This window comes from Poecile atricapillus, chromosome W (genome assembly GCF_030490865.1).
Source record: "Poecile atricapillus isolate bPoeAtr1 chromosome W, bPoeAtr1.hap1, whole genome shotgun sequence".
Lineage (NCBI taxonomy): Eukaryota > Metazoa > Chordata > Aves > Passeriformes > Paridae > Poecile > Poecile atricapillus.
In genome coordinates, this window is record NC_081288.1 from 18918871 (window position 1) to 18937480 (window position 18610).

General features: G+C 37.5%; 1 protein-coding gene across 1 annotated transcript in view; it reads left to right on the forward strand.

Moving 5' to 3' along the window:
- Positions 1 to 3092: 3092 nt before the first annotated feature.
- LOC131591767 (diacylglycerol kinase iota) overlaps positions 3093 to 18610 on the forward strand; it is a 110439-nt gene continuing 94921 nt past the window's right edge. The window contains exons 1-6 of the mRNA XM_058862807.1: positions 3093 to 3125; positions 5533 to 5589; positions 6269 to 6334; positions 12060 to 12131; positions 12450 to 12566; positions 18473 to 18559. Coding sequence (XP_058718790.1) covers positions 3108 to 3125; positions 5533 to 5589; positions 6269 to 6334; positions 12060 to 12131; positions 12450 to 12566; positions 18473 to 18559 — 417 coding nt within the window. The 5' untranslated portion in view covers positions 3093 to 3107. The remainder of the gene's footprint in view (positions 3126 to 5532; positions 5590 to 6268; positions 6335 to 12059; positions 12132 to 12449; positions 12567 to 18472; positions 18560 to 18610) is intronic.

The following is an 18610-nucleotide window of genomic DNA, read 5'->3' on the forward strand; positions in this document are numbered from 1 at the left end:
AAAGCTATAGTCAGCATGTTGTTTTTCACTCCTGTGCCCGGTTCTCAAATTTTTGGTTTCTCCCATTGGAGGTTTATTAGTTCAGGTTTTGTTTCATCTCTCTGGATTTTCTGTTTCTTTAAACTTCTGAGTACATCTCATATTTATGAAATTTCAATTCCCTGTTAAACTATGCAGCATGTAGGAAGAACATCAGCAAAGTTTAACTGAAGTGTATTCAAAAATACTTTGGTTTTGACTGGTGACACATAATTGTATTTTCAACGTCTTTTAAGCTGGGGTGGTCAGCCAGGGTAATGGTGTTACATGCTATGGCTTTGTGTTGTAGAAAACCAAAGCAAGACTTGGTGGTAGTAGTTTTTTGTTTGTCTTTTTTTAGTTTATTTTAATTTTCTAAATTTATGTTGAAAATCAGATTTTTTTCCCCCCTATACTCACATGTCTGAATTTCACAAAACAGATTAACAACTATTTCTTTTTCCCAGGAAAATGCTGTGAATGGAGAGCATCTGTGGCTAGAGACAAATGTTTCTGGGGACCTCTGCTACCTGGGGGAGGAAAGCTGCCAAGTCAAATTCTCAGTGAGTTATTTTCGGATTTCTTTTTCTCTTTCTGAGGTAACAAGCCTGGCTTCAGACTGATGCAGTGCTCAGTCGCTTGAGAGCTTGAATTGTTTGCCTGTGTTCCAAAAGGAGAGCAAAAAGGGCAAAAGTCTGCTGGTAAAGACTTCATTGCTTCAGGAAAAAAGCCCAAACCAGTTTCGATTGACCCAGGTTATTTACACAGTCAGAATGTATGGAATGAACAGCTTTACTAACAAGGTAAGGGGAAAAAAAGGTAGACTACTGAGATGTTTCAGGAATATTAAAAAACACTAGTCTATTTTACATGAAAATATAAGCAAATATATCACCTGTTGCAGCCTCTGAAAGGAAGGTATGATCAAATTTCTGCAATTTTAATCACTGCAAGGGTTTGAACTGAATTTTCCAAACTCTTGAATGCACTCACCAGCAATGAGTGCAGTCATATTTGAGTGTTTTCCTTCTCCTGTTTAGGAATAGTCAAGGTTAGCTTTCTTCTATTGAAGCTTTTCTGCTGTCTATGGAAATGTTTCTTTGGACTGATTTCAGATACATGAGTATCAGTTCTTTGACTATTGCACTTCCAGTCTATTTCATTACCTCTTTTTGCCAAGTGTTTCAGATAAATTGCTTCATCAAAAGAGAAGAAAATACCCAAGCCCCTCTAACTTTGGTATTTTGGAAGACTGGGAAGAGAGTGGGGATCCTGTCTTCACATCCTTGATTTGAAAGAATGCTCTAATGGAGTCTCCTAGCCCTTGGACTGTAATGGTTAAAGGGAAATCCTCTTCTCTGGGCTGTTCGTGGTTACCATCTGACTCTTAGAGATACTGTCTTTCTGCTTTTATTACCACCCTCCTCAATGCACCCCCACCAATCACCTTCAGAGCATTTAATTGAAATCAAAGCATTTTGTTTCACCAATCAGTGAATCTGACATCAGTGAAACTGCCCCCAGTTTTCAGGGCAATGTGATCCAAAATACTAGTGCTTTCCATAGCACAAATTTAATATCCATCTCATGAAACTTTTCCAGTAAATTGGTTACATTATGGTATAGAGCATTAAGACCAAGCCTGAGAAACCCATGCCTCCTTCAGAGTGCTGAGGCTAAGCCCCAACAGCTGCTGATTGTGTGGTAACACTCGAAGGAAGGGTCACTGTCACTGGGTGTTTGCTGTGCACTTACATTGGTCCTGAGGCACTGAGGTCTGGCAAAGATTTTTTTGGCTGGTCTGACCCAGTGTGATGGTTCCTGTGTTCTCAGCAGAAGTTTGCCTTTCTAAAACTGAACAAATTCTTCCTTATGATTTAGTGCATTGAAAGTAGTATGTTGCATATTGTTTTCACAGAGATAAAAAGCATACTTGGTAAACACAGTGATAAAAAACCTATTTTAAGTTATCAAGTCACAAAACATGTGAAAACCTAGTCTGCTGTACAATGCCATGGTTCTTTAGGTGAAACAGAGCACCATGTATATGTCAACATGTACAGTTAGGCTGCATCTAGATAATTGCAAGAATTAATAAAATTATAATAATTATTCCATAATGTGAGCTGAAGCTGTGTTCCCTGTTTCTTTCATGAGTGTATTTAAAACATGCTGAAAATTATAAAGAAATAATTTATTAGAGATTTAAATAGACATGAATAAATTGAATGTAAAAAATCTGAAGCAAAGAAATCTCAATTTACTGTGTGTTTATAAATCTTCTGTCCCTCAAGCATTAGTCTGTAAGTTAAATTTCTATGAAAATTAATTCCATCTGGTTAATTAAATTGAGTTTATGGACGTAAAGTAAGTAAATACATTCTCTCTTCTGGATGTATTCTCTTGCTTTTGATATGCCTTGGCCCAGGGGATTCAATGAAAATTATTTCAAAAGCCCTACTGAAATTAATAAAACTAACCAGCATAATTAAGAATTTTGTCCCTGCTGTAGTGCTTCATGAGCATTTAACAGCATTCTCTGAGAATTTTATCATTCTCTGTAAAATGACCCAAGTATTTTTCTGCAAGGCAATGGTCAGGCCCATCAAATTAAATATTTTATGATAAGCATGAAACGACCTCTTGCAAACTGATCCAAGTTCTCCGATTTGCACATGCAGTTTTTCTCCCCTTTGCTCATCATCTTTGTAGGATGCTCAGTTTTAGAGTGATGCTCTGCTGTGTTAACCTGATCCCCTAGTTAAAGGGAGGCATTCACTTCTACTTCACAAGCTGGAGTGCTGTGGCTGTTTTTTTTTCGCTAAGTTCAGGTTTTAAACAGAAGAACTTCAGATCTTTTACATTTATTTATTAATTTATTTTGTACACAACTGAGAGCACCAAAGGAAGAGGACAAAAAAAAAAAAAAGTGTTGCATAGGGAGAGAAACATCTCCTGTTTTTCAGCTGACTTTGTTTTCCTCCTGGGAATAGCTCACCTCCACACACACGCGTGTCCCTCTCCTGTTGCAGAAGTCTGCCCTGCGGAGGAAGTGTGCTGCCTGCAAGATCGTGGTCCACAACGCCTGCATGGAGCAGTTAGAGAAGGTGAGACATTGCCATCTTCTGGAGCCTGACATGGCCAACACACTTTTAATTCTTCTAGTGAGGTTTCAGCCTATGCCAAATTACATTTTCACAGCTGTTTTAACAACGTACTTGTGAACAAAACTTGGCTTTAAATTCTACCTTTTTTTTTTAAAAATATATTTCTTCAAACCCTGTGAACCATAAATAAAATCTCAAACCAACAAAATCCAAAACCACGCAAAGAACAAAAACTACAGAATGCCTTCACACTTTTAAGGCTTAAAAAATAAATTGCCTCTGCTTCTAGATTAAAAATTGAAGGTAGAAAATGGACTATCCTGTCACATACAAAATTGGCCTTTTACAATTCCCCAACTAAAGCCAGCATAATTCATTGTATGACAGCTATACTTATGAGCAGTGCAGCATAAGATGCTAGTGTGAACTTCCCCCCTGTATTTACTAGACTATACTGTTTTCTCTTAAAAATTTCTGAATTTGAGTTTTTGTCTGTAAAATGGAAAACATCAATCCTTTCCTGTATACTACCATTCTGTGAGCTTCTGTGAGCATCTGTCCTGCTCCTCATTTTCTCAAGTATCCTTGATCACACCCAGGCACGTACAGAATATCTATCACTGACTTCAGTCTTCCCCTCAGAGACTTGTCTTCATTATGCCTAACTGGAAATGTGCTAGAGAAATCTCTTCCCCACACTTTTCATTCCTGGTGGGATATGTGCAAAGAAATATGTGTGGGAATTTCCCCATTTTTTTTTCATTAGCGCTTCATTTTCACTCCTTTATGTTTAGCAATGTTGTTCTTCATAAAAGAAGCTGATGAATAACAAATTTATAGCATCAACCCTATAAGGAAAGGGCTTTTTCCTTTCCAAGTACTTGGACTCATGTTGACAAATCCCACAGTGATTGCCATTATACCAAGTTGGAGAGGTACCATTTCCACCCCCGATGCTTTTATCCACAGTGAAATTAACAGTAGCACATGCTTTCAGCACAAAATGTTACCAGTGAATTTTTCATGACTTCCTTCATCACCAGCAGCGCCGACTTCCCATAGCCCAGTGAGTTGGTGGCATTGCCAGCCAGAGAAAATGAGCACTTAGATAAAACCCAGCTTCTCTGTGCTCTTTTGGAGACCAGGAAATCCACTTCTTGGCAGAGGGCTGTTATAAAGTCTATAAAGTTTAAAACTAGTACATAAGTCTTCTGCTTGGCCCTCTCTGAAAAGGTGCACATTTTAAGCAAAATAAATATAAACTGGGTCATTCTAGCCTGCCATGACTGAGCAGTGAAACAAATTTCAAATCCAGGTGAAGAGCAATGGAAGAAGAATAATATTACAATGCTTTTTATTTCTTTATACATACTAGGTATTTTGCTTACTTTTTTTTGTCTGTGCCTTTAAAAAAAAAATTATTTTCCTCCTTATTCTTATTTTTCTCTTAGCGCTATTACTTTGAAGGCAAAGTATTATATGAGGGAAGAACTAATTTATTTGGGGAGGGTTGTATTTAAATTTGGAGAAACTTGGTCATGCTACCTTTAACAAAAGCATAGCTGTGCCTTATTTAAAATGTTTAATTCTTTGAAGGGTAGTCAGCTCAAACCTGAATTTATTTCATTTGGTACATCCATGCTTCACATATAGTTTAGACTTTTTGCAGGCCTCTCACTTCTTCAGTGTCTTTTTTAGTGTCAACATCTGTCTATCCTTGTTTCTATTGTTTTCCTTTTCTCACAACTTTTATTTTTTTCTCATAGGACTGCCTTCTTGTTTATTAAATGCTTTTTTTTCTTTTCACCTTCTTTGAAATGTTTTCCATTCATGAGAGCTCCTGTTGTCCTCTGTGGAGTGGCAACACCACTGCTTGAGGCAATAAAATGCTCCCCAAATGATTTCTGGTTGAGGAGGTGGATGAAAACGTCTTTATCTAAGGAAAAGGCAGAAATCTATGAGAATTTGCATGGTTCTTTATGTAAATGTCAATTTCTCTCCAGATTTTGTTTGTGAAGACATAAAGATAATTGTGCAAAAAGAGTGAAATTTCCAGTACCTACTAACTTTGGAGACCTAAGCTGAAATGTGCACTTGTTTGCAAATGTTCTTCAGAAAAACAAAACAGATAAAGTGTTTTCCTTCTAGAAGAAGGAGGCAATATTGAACTCAGTAGGCAGCAATAGCATTATTGAAGATGGGGGCTCTGTAGAGGTCCAGCAAGGAGGATTAATATGGCATATGAAAAGAGATTTTTCTGACATATAGGGAAGTTACTTTTTTTCACCTAGTGAAGCTAGTATTTTAATAGATAATAAATACTTTGGAAGTCAGGCCTAGATAAAAATATCGGAATAAATTTTCTTTCAGCTCACTTGCAGTTCTAACAGTTTTATTTCAATGCCAGATTAATTTTCGCTGCAAACCGACTTTCCGAGAAGGAGGCTCCAGATCTCCAAGAGAAGTAAGTAATGGACAAATGACGATTACTTTTCATTCAACATGTGTGCTGATCCCCCTGGTGTGCAGCTGCAGTAGTGCTTTTAGATTGACAGGAGTCTTAGAGAGAGAATTGGTTCCCAGTGGAACATGTTCCCCTCTCCAGAATAAATGTAAAATGAATTCTAGCTGAAGCACTACTGCTTACATTGACAGAAACCATTTCACTTTCTGTTGTCTTTTTCCCATTCTTTCAGTTATTCTGTCTTTTTCCTTTTTTTACATTTTTTTGTAGCATTTTTTTTAGCTAGTATTTTTGGATTTTTTTTGGCTTTTAAAAAACCTATTTCGCCCTCCTTTCACTTGCTCTCTCTTCGTCTTTTTTTTTTTTTTCCCTCTAGATGTATGTTCAGTTCCCTCTGAAACATAAAATCAAACATTTAAAATTCTGAAGACTGAGGAAGTAGTTCTGGCCTCATTTCAACATGGATAAAGAAAACACCACCTTGTCCTTATTCCTCATACAGTTTTGGTGGTTTTTGAGGCTTCCTGCAGTGCCTCCTGCACATTTTGCTCCAGGAATTACTCTGTTGGCTGAAGGGACTTTTTCTTTGGTGTCTGTTAACAAATTTCACATAGATGGTACCACTGAGTGCAAGGTGCCAATACTTCCTATAATGCATCTTTTATGTCCTTGTTTGCAGAACTTTGTGCGGCATCACTGGGTGCACCGGCGGAGGCAGGAGGGCAAATGTAAGCAGTGTGGAAAGGTAAGATTTCCAGCACAGCACAAGCACGACACAGGACACTTAGGAATTCAGGGTAGCCAGTAGGTCCTTCTAGTCACTGCAATTTTTTCTCTCACAAACACTTGGCCTCTTTTAATAGCTAATGACAAGCCTGAGATGTTGAGCATTACAGTCCTGATTCCCATGTGGGAAGAGAAAGGCAGCTGCATCTGCAGGAATGAGCACACCATTTGTCCTGGGAGGTTGTGGTGTACTGGCTGCTGAAAATGAGGAGGAGGAAAGCTGTGACTCCTTGAGCCTTTTTAATTGCTAAGCTAACCCTGTACCAATATGATGGTCTTGCAGTACTGTCCTCTGTGCCAAAATTATGATGCCCTATTTTTTAGGCTCCTGGAAAAGAAAGGCTGTTGCTTTCTTTATGCCCCAGCAGACTCTAAGATTTGTGAGACTGCTTTGTGCTTCCTCTGCTTCATATATTGTAAAAGTTTATTTCTAAAAAGTTATAAAAAGAGGGAAGAAGTACTTTAGATACTGAAGGTCTCTCTTCTGAAATATGATGAGCCTCTGAAATATATTGGGAGATATTTAAAAATAAAATTTACAGGGATTTAATTTCATTTTTTTAGCACTATATTATACTTTTGCCTCCCTCTTTACAACTAGTAAGAAAGTCCATGTCTCGTCTCCATGGCACAGCACTTCAGTCAGAGGAAAATGAGATTTGTATCTGTATACTCATGCAGATTGTCAGCTACCAGCTGCAACAGGACATGCAATAAAAATATAATGCCCTTTTATAGCAAGTACCATGGGAATAGTGCAGCAAGACAGTTTACACACAGCATTCTTAGGGTATGACTTTGCCATCCTTCTCTGCCTTCTTGGCCTGGGTCTCTCCTACAGGCATTTGGAGTTGATTTTGCAGTGAGAGTACTTACTAGGTATCATATCAAAACTTGTGCTGGGTATGTTCCCATGGGCAGCCTTGGTTGATATAAGTCTTCAAATCCTACCATCAAGCAGAGAATATAGAACAGTTCAGAGAAAATATCAGTTTTCCCCTTTAATAAGAAATATTAGGTTAAGGACAACATGAGTATGTTCTAGTAGAGTTGTTCTTTGCCAGGAAACAAAGAATTAGAAAAAATATAACAAAAACAAATCAGTTATATTTATTGGCGAAGGAGACTCCTATTACAGCAAAATGCATGTGCTGTGGTATAACATTTAAAAAACCTCCAAGTAAGAACCACCTTTATTATTCTAAAACTCAAATTGATGAATTTCACTACATCTTATCTTGCAAGAAAAGGGAAACTATCATTGAAATAGAATGACAGTAAATTTAAAGCAATAAAAAAAAGTATTAATCATGGAATACTGAAGGATTCTGGTAGATCTTGTTGTATAATAGTCCTACCCCATGCCTGGAATGGGATGGTTAAGTATTTTAATGATCATTAATTACAGTTCACATAAAGAAAGTTTTCAGGAAATACCCATCTCATGCTTCAAATCATAAGCAAGTAGACAGGAATTAATGCACTCCATATCCTTAGCATAGCCTCGTGGCTTTATATTGTGCCATTATGTGCCATGGCTGACACCTCCTGAAAAACTGAGAACACAGGGGTCAGTTAATGTTCCACCTTAGGTCAGAAGTGCAGTTTGAGTTCTCCTTGTTGTCATCACTTACAATGGTTCACATGTGGGACATTCTTGTAACAAATGAACTGAATTCCCCTTAGATTAAACATAATTGAAAGTTCACTCTGCAGTTACTGGTGAGAATTCAGTCCGCAGGACCGGATTACAACTAATGCAAAGTAAAATTTCCTGAAAATACTTGTGTGTAATCTCTTGAGTACTAACAGAGCCTGTGCTACCCTGTTACACTTAACTTGCTAGTGCAAGTGCAGCTTATGTAAACTCATCTAGGCTTTAGCTTTTTACTCTTCTTCCCAAGGGTGATTTCACTGACTTACTGCTGAAGTATTATATAGAGAAATTGGTGCCAGGGAAAGGGGCCTGGAATGTGCAGTGTAACCAAGCAATCTAGTTCTGTCTTTGTCTCATGAATTTCCAGATATTGTGCCTTTATAATTAACAGTCTATGTTCATCTCTTTCCTGTGGTCTTGCCTTGTTGAACCTTGAGTTCATGTAAAGTTGTAGCATTTACAGCATCCTTTAGCAAGAAATTCCTGAACTTAACTACATGCTATGAGAAGAGCTACATTTGACTATTTCAAACCTCTCACACATTAGGTTTTTTCCTAATACTTCATAGCTATTGTGTTTGAAGGGATGGCAATTAAGCGTTCCCATGGCATCCCACACCATTCATGATGTTTAATAATTCTTTTCTTTCTCTTGAAGGCGTGGAAAAAAAAGACATTTTCATAGCTGTTAGCTGTTTGTTACCTGGGGTCATCAGAGCAATCAGGATAATTTTTTAATCTTTCTGCAATATGACATAAAGATTCTCAGACCATGTGGTCTAGCATCCATTTAATAACTATATGCAGTAATAGAAGCTTAAGGATGAATGAAAAGGAATCTTCTTCTTGTATGCTTCCAGTTAGGAGTGGCTGAGGGGTTTTCTGAGACTGAGAACACATTTTGGACTGTAATGCTAAACAAACACTATTTCTTTAATCTTCTGTGGTGTCCAGAGTGGGGTATCTTCCATACAGATGCAGTATGTCTACATAGTCTCTGCCACTGGTCCCTTTAAAGGCCTGTGGATTGGTACAGAGCTGAATGTAAAGTTAAAACTGAAATTTCTAGAGTTTGAAAGGCCATAGTTCTTTGTTGTTTTAACAGAGATCACCATCCAAGTGCTTCTGTTGCAGTCTGAATTTGAGTTGTAATAATACCTGACCCTCCTACAGTTGTGTTGCATTAGGGTATCTCTAAGAGCGCTAAAAAAAGAAAATCTTTCGTAGGAAAATTCTTGCAAAAAATATTATTAGTAGCCCTAACACTGGTGTGAAAATAGTCTTCAATAATGAATACTTCTGAGAATATAAAAAATCCAGAACTAGTAATCCCTATGTGCTGTTTTTGCTGCACAGGTGTCTATGTTAATTTGTACTTTAATCCAGGCTATTCAGACAGGTTGAGTTATCAACACAAGCTGGCTTTGCGGACATTCAGGTGCTCTTTTCCTAAAAGTACATTTTTTCTGGTGTGTGCAACTGCAAGAGCAGCTCACAACATGGGGTTTCATGTGTTGTGGAGGGATTTGCTACTGGACAATCAGTGCTAATCATATACTGTTAGGCTGATGTTCTCAAAAAGGTGAAATTCATTTTCTATCTCAAAATTTCTAATTTGGTGCAGAAGACCTCTTTGCATGATTGAAGACATCTGAAATTCAGTGTTCTTTCTCTCTCAGAGAAGGCAGAAAATATAATTTCTAGTGAAATATGGAGGGTTCCTATGTTTCAGTCCAGTAGTCCCTGTAAAATCTCACTGTGTCTTACAGTGCATGGTTTATTTTATCAATTTTATAAATTGTTTTATTTGTAAAGCTAGCTTTCAAATAAATGCTATCTTACCTGAAACTTGTATCCTTAGGAAGAATCAGCTCACATTTGTAAAGCAATTTGAGGAAGGAAAGTGGTGGTTTATTGCTACTTATCATTAATATGTTTTTATTGCTGTATCATTTTCTCTAATGACTCCCTAAAAGCCAAATGACTTAGTAAATAAATGAAAAACAATCCATCCAGAACCAGACAAGCTGCTCAGTCCATATGTTTAAAATGCACAGCTGATGGGTTGTGGAATTAATGTAGTGAATTTAGGCTTTTATTAGTGGAGATTTGGGAGAGAAGAGTTTTCCCCCGGATGTTACAGAACAGAAAAAACCAAAACACTTTGTGCCCACGAGGGACTGAAATAATTATTTTTTATTTTAATGCACTTTGGAACAAGGAGGAGTGAGATTTGTGAGAAACGTTGTGAAGCACTAGAGTAAGCAGATGAAAGAGTGTTTTGTCCCATGTCAGACCTCTGTTCCAGCACTTGTATCACAGTTGCTGTCACTCTTGTTCTTATGCTCTCACTGAATGACAGACAAGGTGTGCCTAGCCAGAAGTGTCTGGCCAGCTGGTATTTGTTAATCCACTTCACTACTCTCCATTTCTAAACCTGAATATGCCAAATCACCATTGTTATGAAGAATCTACTATTTGAATTTCTCTGAATATAAACCTTGAGGCATTAGGGGAAGTATTGAAACAAAACCCAAAAAAATCTAGCCAGAGGTGACACAATCCTTTTCAAGAGTTGGTCTTGGTGATGAGGCTCATGTGGCAAACTGGTTTGAGTGCATGCTTGGGACACCTGTCTGTGGAGCTGCAAGATGTGCTTCTGCATTCTGGGCAGGCAGGTGGACTCCTCCTCTTCTGAGTATCAGTGTAATTGTCCTCAGCCACCCTGTTTAGACAGATTGTAGCTCGATCCATTGCTTAAGAAGACCAAGTCATCTCTGCATGGTTTTTTTTTGTTGTTGTTTATTTAATTCTCCTTCTTGGTGTGCTCGACCTTGTCATTTCACTGAGCAGTAATAGGGCTCATTTGTCCTGCAGGATAAGAAGGACTTTAATCAGAAGCAGTGAGGCAATGACCTGTTAGATGTTACTAAATCAGTTTAGAACTTTTTTTGCATTGGATCTTTGGCATTGTCCAGCATGTAGGAGATTTAGGTATTACTCAGCTTGTTGAAAACAAAACTGGCTTGCAAATTCATCACTTGGTAGAGAGATTGAATTAGAAAATTCTGGATGGTAATGGGCTACTTACAGAGGTAGAGCGGATTGATGAGTAAAGGATCCAACCAGCTGAAAATCTGAAAATCTAAGTAGTAAAGACAATTGTGACAAACTGTTCACTGAAATTGTGGACTTTCCATCTCTCCAGCCATCAACCCAAATAAATTTTTTTCTGTGACTAAAATAAGATTTAATTCAGCTCAAAATTACAGACTATATCTTATTGTTTTTTGCCTGTGTTAGATGCCGAAGGATATATATGACCCAATTGTCTTTTCCAGCCTTAGAATTTACAGCACAGTCATATTGCATTCTACAGAAAGAAGCTCCTCTTTAGGAGAATAAATTTTCTAGTTGGGGTGGGCTTTTCTATCTTTAAAAATGCAAAGAAATATTTTATTTTAATTGTGTGATCTGAATCAGACCATACTGGGTTTTTTTTGGAATTTACTGGAAAGATTTTAACCTGAGTCAGTTCAATAAAACTATAAACTTAATGACTTCATTTCCCTGTCAGAATATTCCCAGAGAGACATTGTAGTTAATTTTGTTCTGTCGTAAAAAATGGTAATTCTACTCTATAGTAAAAAAAAAGGGAAATTCAAATTCTTGTTTATATTTGGAACAAAAAAGGCTGCAATGACAGAATACTTTGTTCAACAGAAAATCTTAAACTTTCATGTCTGTAGAAATCCATTAAAAACTAAAATAGTAATTTCTTCTCTATTTCTCCCATTGTTTTTAACTAAAAAAAAATTAAGGGAAAGCATAAAATTTTGCATAAATCCTTTTAAAAGGATTGTGTGAATATATCACAGTGGAAGAACCTTCTCTGTTTACCTCCTGTAATTGTTTTATCCCCCAAAAATCTGCTTGCCTAGCACACTCACCGGGCTAGAGTTAGAGGTATATATTTTCTTATAGTCAAGAGGAATTTAATCCTATTTTTTCCTCCTGGTTATTCTAGGGCTTTCAGCAGAAATTTTCCTTCCATAGTAAAGAGATTGTGGCCATCAGTTGCTCCTGGTGCAAGCTAGCGGTAAGTGGAAAATACTTCAGGAGACTGTGATCTGGGTTTAACTAGGTGTGATTTGGGTTTTTTTTTTGGTTTGGTGCTTTTGTTTGTCTTGATTTGTTTTTGTTTGTGGATTTTGGCTTTTTTTTTCCTGAGAAGGCATGGCTTAGGAAGATAATCTTTAGTTACATGTCCTGAATCTCCATGCTTTGAAGGACTTGAAGATGGTGGAGTTGGGAATATTGTTCCAGTTTTTGTACCATCACCTTCTTCTTCTTCTCCAGGCTTCCCCTTTGTCTTTTTTGTCCTCTTTCTTGACTCTACTCTTTCCCTCTCTTCCAGTTTCATAACAAAGTCACCTGTTTCATGCTACATCACATTGAGGAGCCATGTTCCCTGGGGGCCCATGCTGCTGTCATTGTGCCTCCTACCTGGATCATTAAGGTGAAGAAACCTCAGGTAACTGCATGCTGATGTCTGTTTCTGAAGCTGTCTGGCTGTCCAGGGCCTGTCTGGCTGTGCAGGGCCAGCCTGGCTTCTCTGCTTGGTCCTCCTTCACCAAGGCATGCTTGTTCTACCCTGTCTCTATCCCTGAAATCCAGCATACATCCATGGTGGTTATGAACCTATATCCTCTTTCCCCTCCATCAAGTCCTTCAGTAAATTTCCCTCTTTGGGATGATTAGCAACAAACATGACTTGTTCTGAGCTAATTCAGCTCAGAGTTGTTCCCGTGAGTTCAGCAAGCATACTGCAAGTCATCCCCTGTGTGGTAGGCAGTCAAGAATGTTCCATTAAATAGAGCTGAGCAAATACGGGGAAAAACTGCACAAACATTCACTTCAGTAAGAATTGGCTGTGTCTGGACTGGCATCCCTCTCAATTTGCCTTTAATGGACGTGTAAAGAATCAGATCTTACACCAGTGCTTGTGCAGTCAGCAGTAAACCCACATGCTCATTGAGTTGTATGTAACAAGAATTGGACTTCAAAGCTTTTGTGATGGATGTGGTAGGTCTTGGAGAGGGTAATTCACTGCTGAGCACAACAGGGAAAAAAGACATCCAAAAGCTGGCCAAAAATTAAAAGGAGGTTCACATTGTGCGAGAATAATTTTTAATTTGAAAGTTTGTTTTTACTCCAAGTTGAGCTGAAAGAAACAAACACTGAACACTGAACATATCAGAGAGTCAGAAATGATGGTTAAATTTTTATTTCAGAATAATATTCTTTATTTCAGTCCATTCTTGGGAAGTGACCTGGGCTTTTTGACTCTGCTTCCTGGCTGTCAGGAGGAAGCTAAGAAGTTCAGGCTGTAGCCAAGGCACTAAGACAAAAGCCCATGAAACCAGGAAAAGACCTGAGGCCTAAATAGTGACTTTAGTTCTAATTTAGGGATGTGACAGATTTGGGCATGAGTAGGATGTTGGTTGTTAAAGACAAGGGGCAGAGGGAAGGGGAAATATATAGATAGAGTAACCAAAAAGTCAGCCAAAGAGGACTCTATTTCTCCTTTAGCTCAAGAGACCCAAGATTCCTAGCCACTTCCATTCTGAGAAAAAAGACTTTTTGCCATTTGAAGATTTCCCCCACACTCTTCTTTCTCTGTTTTACTCAGTCTCCTCCAGAAAAATACTTCTTTTTCTTCTACTGAGGAAAATGTTTGAGTCCTTGGCAGAGACTTAATATCCTTGGCTAATTTTCAGCAGCTGTGTAGTATTTGACCAATGTATTCATATTTAACCCTACTAAAAGAAGCTTTTCATCAATCATTTTAATTTTTATTTTAATTTTTAGTAAAAAAGAAAAAAGCCACAAAAAATCCCATCAAAAACCAAAAAAAAAAAACCAAATCAAACAAACCCTGATGTGTCATTTTCTTTTGATTTGAGCAGGGTACCTCTCTTACAACATTTGTAGAGGATTTTCTTTCTTGACTTTTTTTTTTTTTTTTTGGGAAATCTTCAAATTAAAGAAGAGACCTAATCTAGGTAATTATAATTTATGGGAAAAAATCTTCTAAATAACAACTTAAAATATTAAACTAAAATAAAGTATCTGTTAGCTTTGTGCACCTGATTCATGAGCACAGAGAAAGTACTTCATTATTAACTTGCCATCACATCTCTAGTCCTTAAAATTCATGGTCAGTAGCATGCAAAACCTTATCTTGAGTAGCTGAAGCATTAAATAGATCAAAATTGTATTTAACACAGACAATGGATGCATTTTCATGAAGCTTCCCAATAGTAGCTATTTGAGTTATGGGAAATGCATCCTTATTACTTCAGAAAATAGTGTTGTATCTTTTGGATGTGTCTTCTGGCAGGATTTTTGGCAGAAGTTTTGTTTCCTTATTTACTGTTTTCTCAGGAAATATTTTTCCTCTCCTGCTGTTTCTGGCCAGCTCTATTTCTATGTATTATGACCCTCTTCAGCGTATAGAAATGTTTGGTAAACACTATGAAATATTCACATCACTTGATCCAGAAAGTACAAACACAATATTTACAAGTCTTTGTAATTTCACATTAAAAAAATGAATGTGTAACCAACAATCTGTTTTTCCCATATTCCACAGTCAGAATAAATATGGCTAGAAGCTTTTTGGGTATAAAATATTTCCTCAGCTCTAATTAACTACTTACATTGGTCACAGACAACTCCTGAACTGAATTCCCTGCTCATATAAAATTGATTTTAGTGGTGCCTGCATCCTGTTTGTTTGTGGTTTCTTTTAAGTAAATAAGATGGCATTTTGTAGCAAAACCTTGCCCTGTTTTATAATTTATTTTTTGATTGCCACAAATATGGTTTTCCATGCTTATTTTGTACAACGTGGGTCACCACCTTTCAAATATTAGTCTTGCACAAAGACCGCACTCTGTGTCTTGTAACCAACAATGTTCTGCTAGTAAAGAATCATAGAGTAATTGGTTAAGAAAAAATTTAAGTGACAACTTATGGTCTAAAATGGGGAGCTTTTGCTTCTTGTAAGCAATTGATTGCAAGATGAAGAATATTCAGAATGGTTCAGTTTTGGAATTGGTGGTAGCCCTGTGTGTAATGACCCTGTTACATGAATGGAAAACTCCCAATACCTCTTCCATGTTATCTGTAATGTGAGCCACTTCTGTAGCTTTTCTACTGATTTCCAGTATTTCTGTATTGTTACCAGTGCTTTGATACCAGCTCTGTTTTTTCTGGGGTTCAAAACAATTCCATTTCCCAGTTTGTGAAGCAGGTCACCCTTGTTGACTGGTGAAATTTTGTTATAGGTGAGGTTTGGTAGCCAAAGTGGTGTTAGCTCTGGCAGTGGAGTTGCCATATGCTTGTGTTGTGGGAAAAAAGTAGATGATAAAGAGGATCTGACTGATGGATTTACTGATTTAATCTGTCTTCTGTTTGGGAAGACAAAGGCAGTAATTGTAAAATTCCTGTTTTTCTGTTCAAGGTGAGTAAACTTGGTGTTTTCTTCTCCTCTGAGGACTGTGAACTAGCTCTAGTGAATACTTACATTTCTGGGCTTATTTCTTTATTTCCTCAATTGCTGAGTGGAGCTGGCTTGTCTGATAGTGAACAACCAGAAGATGGTCAATATTGACCTTCCCAGATGCTGTTCATTGTTTAAGTAATTTGAAAATCAGTGCACTAAAAGCCTTTGAAAACTGAGGATGAAATGTTGTAAAGGTTAGAAGGTTTGATTGGATTTGTCTGAGATAGTCCATAGCTTTTACACCATCTACCACCACAGAAGAAGGACTCCATCCGTCTAAGCTTTCTGAGAGCTATACTGACCATTCAATAATACGAAAAATCTCTTTTTGAAGATGGACAAACTGACATCCACAAAACAGAGTTTTCCTCTCTAGAGGGAAGTTAGGATTTACTTATGGTGCCCCTTTAAAGGTATGCTTTGCTATTAGGTACCTTGTTGAATAACATATATTTACAAAATACTCTTTACTTGTTCTGTGAACAAGATATTATGTATGCATTTCTTCACTTCAGTGTGCAAAGACTGCTGATACTCTTTGGCTGTTACTCTTCTGCATGTTTGCAAAGAAACCCTGTGTATGTCTAAGCGGCTTTTTGCGGTTCATCTGCTAGGGACACATGGATGCATTTACTGTAGCAAAGCTTTAGGTACTGTTAACACCATGGGTGTAGGCATGTTTAAAAAAATTAAAAAAAAAAAAGAGGAGATGAAATAACATTGTTGAGATGCAGCATTTAGTGCCTTTTTGAGTATGGAAATTAAAATGGTTATAATCATGAATGGAGGCTTAGCCTTAAACTGTTTCTTTATTATACCTGTATGCATTTTCCCACCCCACTGTTAGGTACATTATAGTGAGATTTAATGACAACTATTTTTAAGCATTCTTTAAACTATTCTGTTATAATAAGGTTTTATTAAATAATTATTTAATAATTTATTTAATTTATATAATTATGAATTGTCTTTACCCTTGATATGCGTGTGAGCTTTCAGCACACTGCTAACAAGAGCATGGATACGCTAGATCTCCTCTCTCTGACCTGTGTTTTGCCCCAGTCCAGGGAGAATCCTTCAGAGAATGCCTGAGGAACTGGGCTAAGGCCACCATGGGAGGCAGCTTTGAATGTAATGCCCCCATGACTTTCTGTTGACATTAAGACTTTTGCCTGCAGTCAATATAACTACTGAGGCAAGGCAACGCAAGACCTTGCAGATGGGATTGCTGATGCACTTGGTAGTCAGGTTTATCATGCTTTCAGGTTCACTTTGTATCAGAGTAGGGAAGATTACGAACCTGTGAACACTTCTTTAGGTGGTTTCTCAAAATATGGTCTAAAAGGGCAAATTCATGAAATTGCTCTACAGAGTTATCTTGTCTTCAATATTTTCAGTAAGCAATAAGGCATGACTATTTCCTTCTCCAGGAATGCTGAGAGCTTAAGACCCTGTACTCTATGGCAGGCTTTTCTTGTCTACATGATAGAGGACAATGCCTTTAGGTATTTCAGTTAGATAGCTGTTAGTTTTTCTTCTCAGGGATGTGGAAGCATTAACTCGTGTTATGGTGAGTCATTCTCAAGGCCTGAAATTCTGAAAGTGGTTGATGTGTATTAAACAAAACTTAGTAGCTATTCCTGTTGCTGTTGGACAGCAAGCAGGATTAAGAATAAGCATCATTTTTTATAGATTTGATGATCTCTGCTTGTTGGCTTTTATTAGTGGTACACTTCTGATCAAGGTCAGGACAGAAATGAGCTTTCAGATGAGCTGAGTGAATCTTGCTTTCTCTCTTATGTCCAGGAAAAAAAAAAAATAAATTAATGAACTTTCTTCTAACGCCTCATGCTACTTTGTTTCCTTGTGATGGTTAGACTAGAAGTTGAAATACTGCAAAAATATTTGGAGTACTTCCCATAAGACAAAATTTAAATTATGGAAATGGTTAGGGTTTCCTGCAGGTATAACTTCAATTAGTGAATTAAAAGAAATAAAAAAATATAATAAAATTCCCCCTTTTTGGACTGGTCTTATCACACCAGAAGACCTTTTTACTCAGTGTCACTGAGGAGATTGTCATCTCTCTGGAGAACAGCCTTGACATAGGTTCTATTTTAATAGGTTTTGCAAAAATACCAGCACCGGTACATTTTTTTTTCTATGTAGCTAAGAGATGCTGTTATTTTAAAACACAACAAAAATCACCCCACAAACACCTTCTTTACTTAAATCCTTAAAAATTAACAATTCAGTTTGTTCCTTAGCAGATGATTACACAAGTTTCTTGCTAGGCTGGAACTGACTCTACAGTGCCAGCATCATATGCCATGGTGGCCTACGTTATGTTGAGTCATAATGGTTGCCAGAGCTAAAACTTGTTGTTTTCTTTCCTTAAAAAAAAAAAAAAAAGCAAACAAAAAAACATGAAAAATATCTTATTTATCATGTTTTTTTATTACATCTTTATGCAGGTGGTCTCCATACCAGGAGACGAGCCTGATTGGGCAGGAGACTGGAGCCCCGAAGGGGAAACGGGCGTCTCCTACCCCTATTGGGAGGGTTGGCAGGTACAACATGTGGTGTTATGTGAGTCTATGGGAGCATCTGATCTTTTTTCCCCCCTCACAGCGTGGGAAAGTTTCCAGTTCCAAAGCACCAGTCTGGTCTCCGTGTGTGGCTTTCTCCATAAACGGTGGTGTGGAAGTGTAAAGCATGCAGCGCATGTAATTTAAATCTCGAGCATGTGCCAGATACTCTTATCATTCTCCAAGTGGACATGCATGGAAGAGCTTCGTAAGGGGCTCTGTCTGGGCCTGTCTTCTAAATTTTGTTTTGCTTTTCATGTATTCTTTTTTCTTTTGATGTAGAACTCCTTAAAGACTTCAACAAGACGAAAGAAGAGAACGTCCTTTAAAAGAAAAACCAGCAAAAGAGGAAACGAAGTAGGTATTCAAGTGCTTTGGAAATCACGCTCCTTTTGTTTAAATGTCTAAACACAGAATTAA